Source organism: Ambystoma mexicanum, chromosome 6q, assembly GCF_040938575.1.
Source record: "Ambystoma mexicanum isolate Mex_15411 chromosome 6q, UKY_AmexF1_1, whole genome shotgun sequence".
Lineage (NCBI taxonomy): Eukaryota > Metazoa > Chordata > Amphibia > Caudata > Ambystomatidae > Ambystoma > Ambystoma mexicanum.
Genome location: NC_090937.1, coordinates 1,308,382,414 through 1,308,401,014, shown reverse-complemented (window position 1 = coordinate 1,308,401,014; position 18,601 = coordinate 1,308,382,414). Strand labels below are relative to the sequence as shown.

At 46.7% G+C, this 18,601-nt stretch overlaps 1 protein-coding gene across 2 annotated transcripts in view; it reads right to left on the bottom strand.

Annotated features, from left to right (window-relative positions):
- TAPT1 (transmembrane anterior posterior transformation 1) overlaps positions 1-18,601 on the bottom strand; it is a 596,742-nt gene that overhangs the window by 165,842 nt on the left and 412,299 nt on the right. For both annotated transcript variants that reach the window (XM_069631915.1, XM_069631916.1), the window contains exon 12: positions 11,214-11,290. In XM_069631915.1, the coding sequence (XP_069488016.1) occupies positions 11,214-11,290 (77 nt within the window). The remainder of the gene's footprint in view (positions 1-11,213; positions 11,291-18,601) is intronic.

Sequence of the window (18,601 nt, the reverse complement as noted above, 5' to 3'; positions counted from 1 at the left end):
GGCGTCTTCAAGCACTTCTTCGGTTCCTTCGTCCAGTGGTCGACTCTACCTTCCAAACCAAAAGACTCGATTTTTATTCAGTTCTCTCCCATTCATTCCAGCCTAGCTGTCACTCACCGAGCAGGGTGGCTGTCCTTGCCGGACAGTCAGCCAGCCAATCACCACAGGGCCCCTCCCTCACTTCCTGCCTACCCCAGACACTCTGGAGCCAGAGGCGGGTTTCACTACTGAATCTCGCCAAAGGCTAAATGAACAAAGATACCAAACCTGGTTTGGTGCAGAGAAAATCTCTAGAAGGACCTTTCCACAAAGACATGGCGAAAAAAGAAGACTGGGGACCATTTTGTCAAAGATGGCTCTGCACCATTTTGAAAACGATGGCTCCCGCGGTTGCTTTACCGGAGGCTGCGAACAGCCGCAGTAAATGCAAACCATGGTAGTACAAAACGAAAACACTGCCACCAGCCATTCAGTGAGGAAAGACCAACATAAAAATGTTACATGAGGATCTAGACACAGGGGATACTAAGTAACCCCTCCAGCACTCTATTGTAAGATAGTGTGTGTTGGGTCTAGAAAAAGTTACAATGGTAAGTAAAGTCAATTTCACTTTACTGTTCTGGGAAACAGTAGCTTATCCCAGAGAAATTAATTTAAACCTTGGGGAAATCTGGAAGACTTCCCAATGCCATTTGCACTGAAGGTGCTGGGTGACATAATGTCAAAGATCATGCCTATGGCATTTGTCAGACTCCATAACCAAAAGAAACAGAGGTAAAATTCACATTAAAATACATGAGAGTTGGAAAAAGGGTCTATCTCTCCAGGTTAAAAAAATATCAATTCTCTCAAAATCCAGCAAAGTTGCTGGGGGTCTCTAAGGTGGAGGGAATTGGCACATTTCTAAGAATTCTCCCTAGCAAGAGGCAAAAAATGCAGCTCGAGGGGTTATCTCCAGAATTAGCTCAGGCAGTCCAAAATTATAAGTGTCCCTCACACTCAGAGTGTATGTTAGGCATTGGATCATTTTCAAAGCTAGTTTGAGAAGGGGATTCTGGCCCTAGAATGCAGCATTCCAGAACATCTTCATTTCATTGAAGAGGAGGTATTAACTGGGGCTGGCAATAGCTACACTAGGAGCACAGTGGGAAGATATCGGTTTATACAGGGAGTTTTGGAAAGAGATCGTAATATATAATTTGTAAACAAACTCTGAAAGATTTTTCTCCATCCAGACCTGTCGCTGTGTTGATAATACCCTGTGTGATCTCCCATTAATGATGAGTTTCACAAGATTGCCATTTTGAGCCACTACAGGAGATCTTATTAAAGTTGTTAACCTTTAAGCAAGTAGTCTTAGAGTCCATCACCTCTACTAGACTGGGAGAGATAAGTGCCTTAACCTGCAAAATGTCTTATACAGCAGTGCAGGAGGAGGCATGGTTTCATTGGTGCGATCCAGCCAAGGCAGTACCCATATTTCATCAGGAGATCATTTTTCCATCTTTCTTCCCAAATCCTTCTTCACCTGAAGAGATGGAATGGAATAATTTAGATGTGAGAAGGGATTCCCGAACGTATTTGGAGAAATCAGGACCCCTTAGAATATCCAACAGGTTGTTCATTACGTTTGCAGGTTTGTGGCCTGGCAGGAAGGCAGCAGTAGATCCGATCAGAAGAGAGTTAAGTTTTTTTTTAAAAACACAATTTCCATGGCTTCACCGGTTACCAAAGCCTTTTTCCTGCCAAACACTCTGGGGAGGATCGGATCGATTGCTGCCTCTTGGGTGGAAGCTCAAGTGGTGTCTATTCAGGACATTTGCCAAGCTGTCACCTAGGTAGACCCGCGCATTTTCATTAGACACTATCGACTAAATCTGCAGAAGGAAAAATGAGATGTTTTTGGTATTGGCGTGTTAATTCTAGGTGTGCAGGTGTGCACTGAGATTCAACTTATTGGAGAATTCCCAAAACATCGGTGGTGGAGCAACACGGGAGTAATGCTCAGATTACTTGTGTTTCATTTTCATTAATCCTAGTCTTGCTTTTCCTTGTCACAGTATTTGCCTCCTGCTGCACTTGCCCACATGGATGGAATAAGCAAAAAGGTGTGGACATTAACTATGGCATGCTGTGACACTGTGGCTGTTATACTTCGATTGGGAAGGGTGGGTGCAGGAAGGAAAAAAAAAAAGAATGGAAATTAAAGAAGGATTCCTGACAATTGATGTGGGTACCTCAAAGTACTGTGACGAGGCACAGCAAAGCTAAGAGTAATAAGGATCACCAGTAAGTAATACAAGCCTAGCTAAAGTGCCTTTGCTTCAGGACTGCCTTATAGTGCAATAGAAGCCAATTCTATTTACTGGGAAGGTACTGAGGCAGTCGGAGTAAGCAATTCTGCAGGTCTTCTAATGTTATCAATAGGGCACAAGTCCAAAATAAGTGGGGGGCTCATAAACATACGCAAAGAGACTGAACATATTTTAAAACCAAATAAACCCATTTAATTCAACTGGCCTTTCCAAATAAAAGAAAATGCACAATACAAATGAGTCTCGTCTTTAAAAAAATGATTCATCAATACCCAAATAGCCACATAGTGGAGATTTGTTTATAACGTTGCTGGCAAAGTATAAAAGTTTTTTCAAACCCCAAAATCTGAATTACAATATTCCATGGAAAACAAAATACCAATACAAGACATTTGGTTAGAAGACACTTTCGTGTTGTATAGTTGATAAGTGTGCTTCCTAGGAGCTTGAGCACCTGGGTTAAAATCCTGGTGGTCAAACTCGCTGCTGGCCTCAAAAACACCCAAAGGGGATGGTGTCTGCACTTTGAAAAAAGTGGACTGACACCATCAACCCACATGTACCCTCAAAATCAGCAAAGGACCAGGTAGAACAACATCTTTGATCCAGCAACCTCTCTTCCCACATCCATGGACGTGGTAAATCATCAAAACCAATTTTCCCTCTGATCCTTTCCCCTCCTCACCTCCCCGTTTGGCTTTCAACAATATGCTGTTTTATCAAAAGGACTTGAACAGTACACACATCATCATTAAAGTATAACTTACTTTCTTACCTGGTAACGTTCTTTCGATGGGATGTTCTGATGACGTATTCCATATCTATGACAGGTTATCACCACAGCTGTGCTGCTTTGGAAACATTTTCAGCGTGTCCTGCGTCGATGAGCTGTCCTCGAGGGCCTCCGTCAAGCCGACGTACCCGGATGCAAATAGTAGGACGGACGATGCCCATAGCCTGATTTGTAGTTTTTTCCCCAGAACGTGTGGCACCAATTTTCTGCCAGAATGACTACAGAAAGCCTTGCGGAAACTAAAGCTTCAATCGCATAAGAAATTCTGTAGAGGGGCAGGTAGGGATGGAGCGATGTGGAATACGTTGTCGGAACATCCCATCGAAAGAACGTTACCAGTTAAGAAAGTAACTTGTTCTTCGAAGGGATTGGTTCCTCCAACATATTCCACATCTATGACAGACTCCCAAAGCAGTACCAACATAAGGAGGTGGAAAAAGAATTTAGAATTTTAGAATGCTCAATCAAATTGCAGAATAGAGGACCGCCTTGCCAAAGGCCAAATCTTGCCCATGGATAGAATCCAGGGAGTAGTGTTTCACAAAAGTATGGACAGAGGCCCATGTGGCTGCTTCACAAATGTTACAAATGGGAACACCCCTCTGCAGGGCAGTAGAGGCAGCCACACCCCTAGTAGAATGGGCCCTTAAACCAACCGGAGGGTCCTTACCCGCCAAGCGGTAACATTCAGAGATTGTCAAGATAATCCATCTAGACAAAATCTGTTTAGTAACAGCTTGTACCAAACGCCTTCCAGCATATCCTACAAAGAGCTGATCGTCCACTCTGACCCGAAACACGCGTGAGATGTAGAAACTTAAAGCTCTCCTAGGATCCAACCTATGAAGTTTCTCCTCTTCCTTACCAGGAAGCGGAGGAGGATAGAACGCCAGAAGAATGATCTTGAGGCTTAAATGAAATTCCGACAACTTTTGGAAGAAAAGAAGGACGATCCCTAAGGACAACCCTGTCCTTATGGAACACTGAAAGGTGGCTTAACGGAAAGTGCCTGCAACTCACTCACTCTGCGAGCGGAAGTAACCACAACTAAAAATACCGTTTTCAAGGTCAACAGTCTCAAAGGGCAAGAATGTAAAGGCTCAAACGGAGCTCCCATGAGGAATTTTAGAACCAGGTTCAAATCCCAACCGGACACTCCTCAGACAAGCGCTTAAATATTGACAGCGCCGCCAGGTAACCTTTAATGGTACCCACTTGCAGGCCCTTGTGGGCTAACTAAAGCAAAAAAGACAGAACCACAGGAATAGCACATGGAAAAGGATCCACATTCTTAACCCTGCACAAGTCGCAGAAGTTTCTCCAATGGCAACGGTACAGGGACTTTGTTGCAGGCCTTCTGGCCGAAAGCAACACCTCCATCACTTCTTCAGGGAGGTCCCAATCCTTAAAACGCAACCTTTCAGAAGCTAAGAATTAAGGTTGAGGGACTTGACCTCTGGATGGAGAACCGGACCCCCCCCTCCCGTGAGAGCAGATCGTCTTGGTAGGGAAGACGGAGTGGAGGGGAGATGGCCATGTTGAGAAGGTCCGGGTACCACGTTCTCCTGGCCCATGCCGGAGCAATGAGGATCATTCAGGAACCGAACCTCCGTAACCTCTGCAGCACTTGCGGAATGATGGCGACTGGAGGACACTCGTACAGCAGTGGGTAGGACCACTCCGCTACGAACACGTCCCCTAAGGCTCCATTTGGAGGAAATTCCCGCACGCAGAATGAATCGGCACATGAATAAGCGTCCTTGAGGTCTAGAGAAACCAACCAGTCCTGAAGTTGAAGGGCCTGGAGGACTAAGAGAGTAACCATCTTTAACTTTTCCTTCCTGAGGCGCTTGTTCCAACCACGCAAGTCCATGATGGGTCTCAATCCCCCGTCTTTTTTCGGGATCAAAAAATATGGGGAATACCATCCCTTGTTCCTCTCCGCTACAGGCACCAGTTCTATGGTGCCTTTCTCCAGCAGGGATTTGATTTCCTGCGCAAGGAGCGGATCCGGACTCTTCAAAGAGAGATCCCATGGTGGATTGTTGTGAGGCCTCTGCTATTGTTGCGAGTAGCTGTGGGCTATCCAGAACCCACACATCTGAAGTAATGGCACGCCATTCCACAAGATGCTGCGCCAGCCTTCCAACCGGCGAACCATGGGACATGGCCTCATGACTGAGCTGAAGTGGCTGCGGCAGTGCCCGAGGGCAAAGAGGTAACTGCCCGAGCGGCCTTGGCACCTCGAATACCCTGTTTTCCACCTCTGGTACTCCTACGGTGGCCCCTTTGACTTGCAGCTCCCCTCGATCTACCAAAGGAAAAGTAAGAGTAGTATCGAAAGGAACCTCCCCTCCATTGCTGTCCCCTAGGATGAAAAGGCAGAGGTTGGCGAACTGCAGTGCTCAAAGACTTTGCTGCTGCTTTGGAGGTCTGCAACCTCAAGGCTCTTGTCAGCCTTGCTGCCAAAAAGGTGGACACCATCAAAGAGCATGTTGAGAAGCCGGGCTTGTACATCAGGAGCAAACCCCGACTTTTGCAACCACGCAAATCTGTGCATCACGGTGCTCGCCGCCATGGACAGGCTGACACAGTCTGCCACGTCCAGACCCGTCTGAACGGATTCACACATGGCATCCTTGCCATCCTGAACGAGGGCAAGAAAACCATCCCGTTCCTCCCCTTCGGGAATGTGTATGAGTGAAACGTGCTAAGGCACACAAGGAGTTGGCTGCCATTAAAGCCATACCCCCTGAAGAAAACACGTTCTTCGCCCAGCCATCAAAATGTTTGTCGTCCCTATAAGGAGGGATGGTTTGGTACGACGCCTGCTTTGCTGGGGCCATAGCCGCCTGCACCGCCAAACTCTCCGGAGTGGGGTGCGTAGTCAAGTAGCAGGGGTCGCTACTGGCTGGACGGTATTTTTTCAGCAACGACTTGCTCATAGCCGGGAGACACCCAGGAGCAGTCCAAGCCGCTGCCACCCTTTTCTGTAAAGCCATATGAAATGGCAGCACTGGGTCAGTGGGCAGACCTTGGTCAAGGATATCTGTCAGATCATCCTGCAGAAAATCCACTGGTGGCGCAGACCACCCCAAGTACTCCATCACTGTCGACATGAGTCGTCTGTATGAAGATTCAGCATGTGTACCAGGCTCAGGCCTGCCAAACTCAACCTCCGGGGAGGTATCAAGACCACTGGCGTCATGCAAAGACTGACGCAGGTCTTCCAACTGGCTATGACCAGATAACCGGTCATCAGGAAACAAACCTTCCTCAGACCGTTCATCCACCTCCGATGTAATCCAGAGGCTGCAATAAATCACTGGATGAGGGCACAGAAAAAGGTTCAAATACAGCCCTTACCGACTTCTTCAGGGCCTTCTTCAGGGTTTCTGCCGATGCACGGGGTACCTCTGGTAAAGCCTCCAAAAAAGGCGTTGAGGGTGTCGACAAAAATCGACGTCCAGCGTGGCGCCGATGGCTTCGACACAGACCTCGAGGGCGGTGCCCCGAGCGTGCCCTTCGACGGCCTTGGCGCAGATGACTTCCTTGGAGGCAGAACCTCGAGAGGGTCCCTCGACGGACATGGTGCTGATGGCGTCGACGTCTTCTTAGAAGAGCTCACAGGCTCTACCGGTCTCGAGGGCGTCGAGGACCGGGACCTGGAGCGGGCATGGCTAGAGCGATCCACCATGTCCGACCAGGACCTCTAAGGTTTCCGGTGATCGCGCCGACCGCCCGAGCCCGAAGGCGTGCGAACAGTGGCCCTAGCGCGTTCCTTGCCGGCTTCTCTCGAAGGCACGGATGGAACAGAGCCCTGCGGCTCGAAAATCACCAACATTTCCTTACGAAAGGCATCCCATTCCGCAGGAGAGGACGGCGACTGGTGACGGCGCTTCTGCTAGTGCCTCGAACAGGCAGAGGAATCCGGGACCGAGACCCCCTGGACTTACGCCGACGATACAGAGAGTCGCCCCTCGAATCGTCGGTCGAAAGCCCCGTGGATTTCGACTTACGGGGCTTGGAAACCATACCTACCGACAGCTTCTTCTTTCGCTCCCGCAAGGCCTTTGACGTCAAAGACTGGCATTCGTCAAAGTCATCAGTGGCGTGTGTCAGGGCCACAACAGTAACCAGTGTGGGTTTGGGGCGACTAGTAGGTTGGGTGCATAAGAGGCAGCAGCCTGGACCCAAGAAAGGCTTGCTGTGGTGCAAACTGCTGTATTTTAGGACATTGTTGTGCCCTTATTGCAGGAGGCAGGCTGGGGACAGCAGAAAGCACTATCCGGCATCCGGACTGATACAAATTTAAATTCCCAGCAAGCTTGCGTGCTCGCGAGCCAAAGAACTACATTTGGGACAACACCCGATGGTCTGCGCATGGGCGCGGTGCGCGCAAGGATCCCCGCTTGCGCTAGAGGACATGGCCTGGAGAAGATGTGTCGGCAGAGGGCTCCTGCAGGCAGCGACCCGCGGGGAAACACCCCAACTGTGAAAACTGCAAGCCCTGCGCACCCTGGCAGATTAAGTGCATTTCTCTTTTTCTGTGCATTGTTATGAACAAGCCGTCGGCAAAGGAACGCTTGCTGTAGAACTACTGATAGACTCCGTGTGTGTAGTCCCACCTTGGGGAAACGCGCAAAATAGGATTCGGCGCTAGGTAGATGCGTCGGACAAGGCCCAGGAAAGGCCAAGATGCCGATCATTAAACTAGTGTAACTTACTCCGTGTGAAGTAACATGGCTTCTTACAAACGCTGAGCAGATTGAATGTTTGTACCGTGTGAGGGAACGCGGTCTTTGACCTAAACTCATATTTGTTTTTGGTTCTCTTGTAGCGGGACTCCGCTGTACTTTCAGCAAGAACTCGTTTCATCGCCGTAGTGCTATGGCAAGAACTGGGGCAGCAGCCTTGAACTCATCTTGGCAGCATCAAACGAAGCTAATTGCTGTTTGGTTATTCCAATTATTGTGCTTGGAAATAATTGCAGGGGGCTATTGTATGAGTAGGTTGTGATTGAGAAACAACCAAGGAAATGTTTAAACCAAAGCGTGACAGGAACGCTTTTGCATAAGGTGTTAATGCTGATTATTGTGTTATAGAATTGGGGCCATAGTCTGCATGGTTGTAAGAGTGTGTGCAAGGGCGGAGTACCTCCGATCTCAGGAGCCCCAGCAGGGCACAGCAAGGCGGACATTTCCCAAAACCGCCTTCCCTATCCATAACCACTTCCTTACCCTTTTCCCGGTTACCCTAATTCCCCCTACCTATCCAATCCATCAGGCCCTAACCCTCTTTCCCCGGCAGGTTGCCGTGGCCTGTGTTTTCTACCAAGCCAGGCAACACGACCCAACGGGGAGGTAGGTGTACGTGCTACCTCTCCGCAAGATAGAGCCTGACAGCGTGGTCCTCGCCGAGGCACCATGGGCAGACGTTGTGCGGGTCCGTAAGTGACATCTTGGAACAGCAGTCCTGACACTTCTTGAATCCCGACCGCGGGGAAGAAGACGACATGATCATTTCACAAACCAAGTTTGAAGAACCGATAGAACCAGAAGAACAGAGGCGCGCCGAGATCTCCGAAGCGAACACTTTCACAGAAAAAACGGAATTGAGGCTACAGGCGTTGTGCGTCCTACTTATATAACATCCGGTGACGTCGGTTCGACAGAGGCCCGAGAGGACAGGGTATCGACGTCATCGACGCAGGAGCCGAAAATCTTTCCGAAGCAGCACAGCTGAGGTGATTACCTGTCATAGATGTTTTATACGTCGGAGGAACCAATCCCTTCAAAATATCCTTATAGAAATATGTTAAACAGAAAGAGTACAACAACTGCTGTGTGATTTCCCCCCCCCCCATGTTGAAGACTACAAATACCAAAATACTATCCAGCAAAACGATCAATGGCTTGTAGCCTTTCTTAAAGACACATAAAAACGGTAATGTGAAAGGGGAACCTGCGAGTGAAATTTAACATTCCACAAATATATAAATTTATCTGACACACTAAAAAGCAAACGCATGTAAAGTAGCGGGATGGTTTACAACTTTATTTGTTCACATATTTTAATTTTCTTCAAAGACGACAGATTTGGACAGCAAACAAGTTTTTGTATGTGCTTTCAGAATAAATGAACCCCTGTTAATTTGAACGCCTTGTCCAACACAAAGGTTTCTAAATGGACCATTACTTACAAAAAGCTTCCACTTTAAATGCTCTGCTAAAAAACATGAGCGCAATAAGCCCCTTACTCTGTGGCCCCATGGGACCCGAAGACCTGCTGGGGAGTTTGGCAGAAGGGGATATTTGTCTCTAGAATAGTCCCACGGGTTTGGGGCCGTCAGCAGAGTTGCTAAGATGGGCACGGAATAGAGCCCTGTGCCTGAAAGCAGCGCAGCACCCATTAAGAGCAATTTCTATTACGTCGTATTCTTGCTGCGGGTCCCTGAAGAGCTAAATGAAAACCGACAAAGCAAGGAGGGGCTGAGAAACTCCTCCTCTCTCACGAGACTAGATTTTGGGCAGAAACTCATACGGCTGATCATAAATAATGGCATTGAGCACCAACCCAGTTAGTCTGCCCACCTTATCAGTTATACCCTGTCGGCTATATCCAGCACTTGCCACTACTTGCTGGCCAAACTACCACTGTTTATCGCCTTTATCTATTATTGGTGGATTTCCAGAGCCCAGCATGAAGTGTTTAAAAAATAAATTAAAAAAATATTTTCTTTTTCTTTTTTTAGATTGGAGGAAATGGGAAGGGGCAGCTCACATGGTCAGACTAGATCATAAAACGGTCTTAGGCACCAATGTAAAAATGGCCAGCAGTTGCTAATGGATATTCAGTCCTTTAGTCACAGACTGTTTGAATAGTACCCAAGGGGTTGTTTTTTTGTTCAAATGTAAACAAATTGTGATATTTAAAGAATATTTATTCAGCAACATTGGTCAAAACTACTAGCTGCATAGTGAAGTAACTCGTCAAACTGGCCCACATTGGCCAAAAAAGTGGCCCATTTTGACTGGTCTACACTAGCATTTTGCATTTTTGGTACGGTCATCGCCCTACTGCCCTATAGGCCATCCAAGCCTGCCGGCTCATCCATAATGGGTGAGGGGGCGTCCACCCACTGGCCACCTCACCCATTATGGAGGAGCCAAGGAGCCAGCCCAGTGAAACACTGAGCACTCCCTCAGATGCTTTTTCCTGCTGAGGGAGTGCTCCTGGGCTGGCTGAACTGTGAAAGGGAAACACTGTTTGCCTTTGACAGTTCATTTCCCCAGCCGCACATGATCACTGAGCCATGCAACGCTGGGGGTGTTTTGCTTTGCGAGCCTTGCATAGCTCATTGGAAATGCTGGCTGGGGCACTGCATACATGTATGTATGTGCGAGGGGGTGCTCCTGGGCCTTCTCGCACATACGGGCAGAGCAACCTGGAGCGGGGCATTTTAGCAACCACGAGCAGGACCCAGCAGAAGGTATGTTTATGGCGATTTATTTTTTAATTTAAATGTGTATGGATGTGTGTATGCTTGTGTTATGGGACTGTGGTGGGAGCAGGATGGGCGGCAACACTAGGATAGTGGTGTGAGTAGGGTGGGGAGAGCCCAGGGTCTGTACTGGGAGTAGGGTGCGGTGACGGCACGCAAAAGTTCATAGCAATTTCTACATACTGTCCAGCTGGCACTTTTGGTGGGGGTGCCGGCCTGCCCAAACTTTGCTCATGGGGGGCCCAGGCCAAAAAAGTTAGAACAGCACTGGCCTAGGCACTCTGTCCAATGAAAGTCAAGTGATGCCATCCTCGGTACCAGGATGTAGAAAATGATTCTCCCTCCCCCATCACACAACGTCTAAGGGGAGAGGGCAACACAAACAGGTTTTGACTTGGCACACAAACTACCAGGGGGTTGGATCACCATACCTTCAAAAGAATATTCTCAGACTATATATGCAATACAAATTAAACTGATCAGTACAAACATGTGCCCTTGCCAATAGCACTCGCATGATTCAAGAATTGAGTAACATTTTATTCCAAATAGGTAACATGTTGAAAATGACAGAACAATGTGCGTTCTTGTTTTATCTTACCCAAAGTAGAAGAGCAGGACACAAGCATAAGCCAAGACACCTTGTACTTTTATAGAACTGGTAACAACTCTGATGAGCTGGATAAAAGAAAAACAATATTCTGGTTTGAGTTCACAGCTTTCTCGCAGAAATACAGAACAGCATAAAGAAAATAAAAACACAGAAGATTAACGCGACACCCAAATGTGAGACAGCATACTCAGCACCCAAAAGATTACTTAGTATTTCCCAATCCCCTTTTGCTTCTAACATTCTTAAACTTATCCTCAGTTAGTTGACAAACAGTGAATATATTCATGTCTCTGCCTGCTTCAAAGACCAAAGGGTCATTGAAATACAAAGGATATTTAGGAGTTGTGGAAACTGAATGTATGGAAAGACTGGCCAGATTCATATTATACTTGCCAAGAATCTTAACCGATTGATTATTTTCCCAATCATGTGGCACTGCCAATCATCTTCCCAGAGATATTGCCAACTCTTTTCCAATGCTTCTGTCTTGATGAATCACAGCTGAGGTTTAGCACCAAAATAAAACAGCATAGTAGCATTTGTGCATTGGCTTGAGCGCAAATAGCGGCATTCGACTCAGTGGCCGGAGAACCTTAAGGAGAGCATTTGCTCTAGGACTGAACTCCTGCACTGCTGAGATAAGATGTGAAGGTGTTTGTAGGCCAAAGATTGGTCACAAAAGAGGATGGTTTTATGTAATATGCTGTTCACCCATCCAGTGATGGAGCATTGGAGGTCTCCGAACTAGAGCATTCAGTTGGAAGATATAAAGCATTGACTGCAAGCCTCCAGGTCACCAGGGGAAGTTCTTAAACAGAAACACTACTTTCAGCAGCATCTTCTAGGCCTGGATTTGTTCCTCCACGGATCCAGGATTTGGAGATCAACTTTGGTGGCTGTGCTTCATATAGTCTGAGAAATAGTGGGGTTTGGGGTTTGGAGAATAATACTGGCTGCTCCATTAAAACTTCTTTTCTTCTTCCTTGCTGGCTCCAACCCCAGAAACTGGTCAATGATGCTGAGCCGACAACCTGTGCTGGGACATGCATAGAGAGACTCCTTTATGGCTGCACAGGGCCTATTGTTTTTAGAAGAGGACTGCAGCAGGCATCGGCTGGTCTTTCACACACCCTAGACTTCCTCCATCGCCTATGCACAAACCTGCTCTAAGTAGCTAGCTAATCAGTCTAATATGGACAAGTTACTCCTGCACCACGATTTCTGGGAACCCCAAAACTTCAACGGCACTCTGGCTCTCCCTTGCACGTTACATTATAATTTTCCACCATGTTGTGTGGTAATTGCAGAAGAGATACAGCAACAAAACTAGATCAATAAAAAAAAAACTAGCAATGAAAACATGTTAATGTTAATTTACATTAACATTTCGCATGACGGCCAAGACTCAAAGACTTCGTTTTTGTGTGTTCAAAGGCGATCAAAACCCACATTTACAATAAGAGCCAATCAAGAGTAAAACTATTCACTTTGGTCTAACAACCCTATACAAAGAATTGCACTGTGAAGATAACATTTTTCTGATCACATTATCTGGAACTGTCACAAATGTTTTTAAAAGAAAATTGGTGATCACCAGGGACAAACAAACGATTTTGAAACTTATATTTAAGTCTTTTTGTACTTATTTCTGCCCTGGACTGACACTACAATCAACAGTAAATCTAAATAAAAAGAAAAAACATCTTTTGAAAATCCTATGCATCACCATGGTAAAATAGCTCAGCTGCTTGCGCCTTGAAACGTGTATAGGCGCCTTATAAATACCCAACAAATAAAAGATAGCCCAGGTCACAGGTTTGAATCCCAGCAAGGCAAACTGAGCCTTTCATCCTTCTGAGGTTGATAAATGAGTATCAACTTCAGTTGAAAATGTTCATTGCATGTAAATAGGTTCTATGTACAGCACTTTGACAAAAGCGCTATATAAAGGAAAACATTACTTGCCTGTATCTCCTGTTCTCCAGCATTAGGATCTTTCACAGATTCACATGCTCATTGCATATTCCCAGTCATCAGGCTGCGAATCCTCGCTAATAAAGCATTTGCCTTTAAATTTGAAAACTGCTCATCACTTAAGTACTCTATTAGTGTCCTTTTGGGTCAGATCACCTTAGCTCCACCACTGGTGGCACTCTTCAGATATGGCAGTGCACATAGTGTGGCAGTAAGAACCAAGAAGAGCAGGAGGGGCAGTAGGGAGGACTGCATGTGAATTCATGAAAGATACCAATGCTGGAGAACCGGAGTTACAGGAAAGTAACGTATTGCTTCTCCAGCACTGGATCTTTCATTGATTCACATGCTCATTCAATACAATTATATAGCAGTACATAAACACAACCAATGGGCCGGAGGCATTGCTCTACAGAAGCAATTTATTCACCACTGGAACGCTCACCTCATGCGAACAGGTTGCAAAGCACTGCTTTGCCAGCTCAAGACTCCTCCATGGAATACTCATTGACGCAGTAGAACCTTGAGAAGGTACGGACAGACCTCAGCGTTCTCTGCAGATGTAGTAGAAATCATGGCTCTCAAGTGCGTTTTTGGTATTTCTGGAAGAGGCCTGTTGGCCAGACGATGGCAGTGGGAAATGCATGCCGACAGCCATCTTGAAATGGAAGACTTTGCTAGGGCCTTGCGACTCAGACTGGTCTGAAGGCAACAAACAGCTGTGATGACTTGTGGAATTCCTTTGTGCAAGCCACATAAAACTAGAGGGCTCTCACAACATTGAGAGAATGCAGATAAAGGAGAGCCACAGAACACGGGCAGTATCAGCAGTTCATTTAGGTGGAAGGCCGAGGGACCCTTCGGCATGAAGGAAGAGCTTGTACGGGGAACCACCCTGAACTGTTAAACACTTAAGTAGGGAGGTTTCCAGGATAAAGCTGACCGATCACCTACCGGCCTGGCTGACGTGATAGCTACTAGAAACATAGCCTTCTAGGAGAAAAATGACAACAAAGCTCTGTGGAAAGGTTTGAATGGATGGCCCATTATTTTAGAGGACCATATTGAGTTCCCAAGCTGGAGTGAGGGAGGGAGTAGGGAAGTAACAATCATTCCTTGAGCAATTCCTTTACTTACCTCTGTGACCAGAGGGAAGGTTGGCCTAAGGTACGAGTGTAGCAGGAAATCAATGCTAAATGCACCTTGATGGATGTGTGCTAAACCAGTTTTTATTGAAGGCAGGAGTTATGGCAACATTTGAGCAGCTTGAATGTGCAGCAGGTCCAGCTGGTGAGTTTCACAACATACGTTAAAATGTTCCACTTGTGTTTATAGCAGAGCAGCATAAAGGATGCTCTTGCCCTGGACAGAATCTGTTTGCATTGTGTTGGACGCTGTGGCAAACAGGTCGATATCTGGACGCCCCCATGTGTAGAAGAGCTAGAGAACTGGGCTCTGGTGAAATTTCCATTTGTAGCGGGACAAGAGTAGCCTGCTGAGCGAGTCTGCAATACTATTGTGGATCCCCGGAAGAAGGAAAGAAATGAGATGCATGTTGTTTGCCAGTGACCATTTCCATAGCGCGAGTGCTTCCGCAGACAAAACCGGAGAGTGGGAATCCCCTGCTTACAGATATAAAACATGGTGGTGATGTTATCCGTGAAGACGTGAATATAATTAACAATGCCCACCTGTCTTTAGGTATCAAATTTATAGCATTAAATACATGTGATATAAAATCTCTATAAATTAAGTATAAGCTTAAGGTGCATGGGAGAACAAATGGTCCTGGCACAAACTGTATGAATATATGATACTAGATAAAGTTCCCAAGGTGTGGGAACTCCCGTCCCCTGCACACTCTGAGGCCGAATCTCAGCCAAACTATTACCTGATGCGGTTAGAATATATACAATAAAACAATCTCCGAGATATTTAGGAACTGAAAGTGTTAGGATAAACAAACATTCCTCAAGAAAAAATAGGTTACAACAAATTCATATTCTCTTCACAGTCGTTACTTTAAATGGGATAAACCCAACATGTTTTGAGCTGCTTTGCTCTTCATCAGGGGTACTATACCGTGAAGCTTACTTTAATTTAACAAAAAAAATATATCAATATAAGCATTTACATGCATAATCCTTGGATACAAATCTTTTCATATAAAGTCACATGAAGCTTTATTAATCACCTCTAGAAAAATAACTATTCTCTGGTCTTGTATAACTTACGTGGACTGTGTCCATGTAGGTTCATCTTTTCTAACCAATGCTCTGAAGGGAACAAGGGAGAAATCCAATTACGCCTCTATATTCATCAAGTGAGGCGATCCCAGTAAGGTAGGGAAAGTTAACGGTCTATATCTTAACCCTGTGCTGGGAAGATTCTGTGGTAACTGTGGCCTGGTGTATTGGAAGGCGAGAGGGAGCGCCCTACGTGAGGTTGTAGCGAGAACTCCACCATTGGTGGGCTCATCCGAAAGATGGTGTGAGAAGAAGCTTGCTCTCCCAGGACCCTGATATTTTCTGCCAAGGGGTGTCTAGGAACGCTTGTCTCATCTGGAGCCTGCAGTGTGAAAATAAAGGGTGCATGAGGACATCATTCCCCAGTAGCAACTTGGGGGAGCGGACGGATGCGATCGGCAAACTTGACCCGCTCCTCTGAGGGAGTGGTGAGACATGCGAGGGTGTAGAGGCATGAGCCCAAGAATACTGAGCTTTGAGCAGGCTTCAAGCAGGACTCCTGAAAGTTCTGTGAGAACCCCAGAGATGCTAGACACTGGATGGTATTCATGGTGTGCTGTGTTAGTAGCAGAGATGGAACGTGCACCGGCCAATCGTCCAATTAAGGGTAAACGTGAATGCTGGAGTTAGGCATTTTGAGAACACTCTTGGCACCAACTATAGTCCAAATGGCAGGACCTTGAACTGTAATTGCTTAACGTGGACTACAAATCGGAGAAAGCACCTCTGCCCTTGTTGAATGGGGTTATATGGAGATATGCATCCTCTAGGTCTAGAAAGGAAAGGAAATCCCTTTTTCAGCTGGTCTAGGATGTGTTGCATTGTGGCCATCCGAAATGTTTGAGAGTGAGAAATTTGTTGAGTCCCCGGAAGTCTAATTTAGGTCTCCACCCCCTGACATTTTTCTTACCATAAAGTAGATGTAGTACACTTCAGCCCAGGTGTGATGGGATGACTTGGATTGCATCTTTCTTTAGAAGGGACTGTACTTCCTGCAGGAGCAAGGACTGGTGTTTTTCCCTTTTTGGAATGGGAGGGAAATTTTCCTAAAAATTCCTGGGAATGGCCTTGACGAATGACGTTCAGCATCCACCTGTCAGTGGTGATGTGCTCCCACTGTGTGACAGTTGGTTAACTGCCCCCGCTCCCTACTCGGGTGCTGAAGTGGGGGGGAATGGGGGGGGGGTGGAAGGTTGGGTGTGTGGCCTGGTCAGGCTTGCTTGCGCACTGGATGAAAAACTGTCAACGCTGGTTTCTTTTGTAGGACTGCAACCTTCTCTTGTAACCCTCCTAGGTGCCGGTGCAGGATGTCTGCGGCAGGTAGGAGGATCTATAGTCCATAGAAATTAATGAAAATCTTGCTTTCCCCCCAAGCATAGGCCAGGCAGTGTTGCTGCCGAGTGCCTAGCAAGTGGGCTGCATTGGTCTTGATCACCTGCAGGATTTCGTACACCTTTTTCCCCAAAGAGTTCGACACAGTCAAAAGGCATCTCGGCCACTTTTAATTGGACCTCCAGGATGGAAGTTGGTGGTGTTTAACCATCATTGGTGCCATAACAGTACCCCATTCCCCATTTGGCAGAATCCTGTATCTGTGATGTCTATAGCAAAAGAGATGGTATGATCTGATGCTGCCTCACCTTCATGCAGCAGAGCCAGTGTTTCGTCTCGCTTGTCATCTGGGAGAAATTCAAATATTGGCCCATTTTAGAACCAAAGTTTCACAATCGTAGCAGGAGACTATCGCCAGTGAATGTGCCACCTTGATGGTTGTGGCGGCGGTAGATAAAACCCTTTTTCCAAAAGCGTTGGGCTGCTTGCCCTCCTAGTCTGGAGGCACCATGCAAGGGGAGGAAGGTTTGGCAGAAAGCTTACAAGATGCTGCAGAACCAACAGCGTCCGGCCACGGTTGCATGTGCATGCATTTTGGTGTGGAATCCGGGACCTTGTACTTTTCCCAAGACAATCTCCTCCCCCGCTCCTTTGCGGGGCGCTGCATAAAGGTTTTTCATCACAAGGAGTCCATCTTACCAAATATTGTCTAGCATCAGTATTAGAACCATTGACTTCCGTTAAAGATTCTCATCTCTGATAAAGAAATCCTTCCCTTTTCTGCTCCTCAGGTACATGATCAAATAGCTTACTTCCCCTTGTCATGAGTACATGAAATGAGCCAATCTCATTTGGAGGAGAGTCTCCAGATGGTAGTTTTGGTGGCTCACAGTCACCTGGCACTAGGTCTTTGAACTCATCTGTAGAGTGCGTGCATGGAGAAAAAATCTGGCAGGTAATCGTCAGCATCTGTGCCAGTGAGGGTGACAGGTGAGGGAGATGGTGCCTGCGGAAGGGATCTATGTGATCACTGAGACCACACATAATTGCGACGGCTGAAAATGCTGACACTTTTTTTTTTATTAAACCCTCTTTGCACCACATAGATATGCGGGGGAGATGCCCGCAGCCCTCCATATTACTATAATATCCCATACCCCCCCCCACATATATGTATGTGGTGTAAGGGGGGTATTAAAAAAAAAACAGTCGGCATTTTCAGCAGTCGCAATTTTCAGGTCGCCATTTTTGTACGATTCCTGCGGAAGAGGCCTAGGTGGCAGGGGATGGCTAAGTGTTCCCTTGCCTGTAACTTACAGAGTTGCATCAGAAGAGGCAACGATGGAGTAGGAATGCGACGCTGGAGTTCGGAAACCATTTTAAAGTGTATAGTATATCCATAGGCGAGTCTCTGGAGCCAGAAGGAGTGCCCATTGGGACAGGAGCACTTGGAGAAGGCAGTGCCACTGGAGGAGGTTGAGTAGGGCCCTTAGGTATAAGGAGGCCTTGTTTTGGAGGAGCTGGCGGTGGCATGCTGGGAAGTGAATGGACAGCTTCTTCCTCATCATCATCCCAGCACAACCTCCAGTGCCTCAATGTCTGATCCCTCACACTGCTGTAGCAGTTTCTCAGGAAGAGCCGTGGCTGGGCAGGGAACTGCTGGAGGTGCATAGGGAGCCAGTGAAAACAGTGGCTTTGCATGCGTTGGCCTTGGAAGGAATGCTAAAGCAGATGGTACATCCCTGTCCATGTTAATTCCTTTTGAGAACTTGAAAACAAAGGGTGTTGTAGAGGAAACATGTTTGGTGGTTTAGAAGACATAGA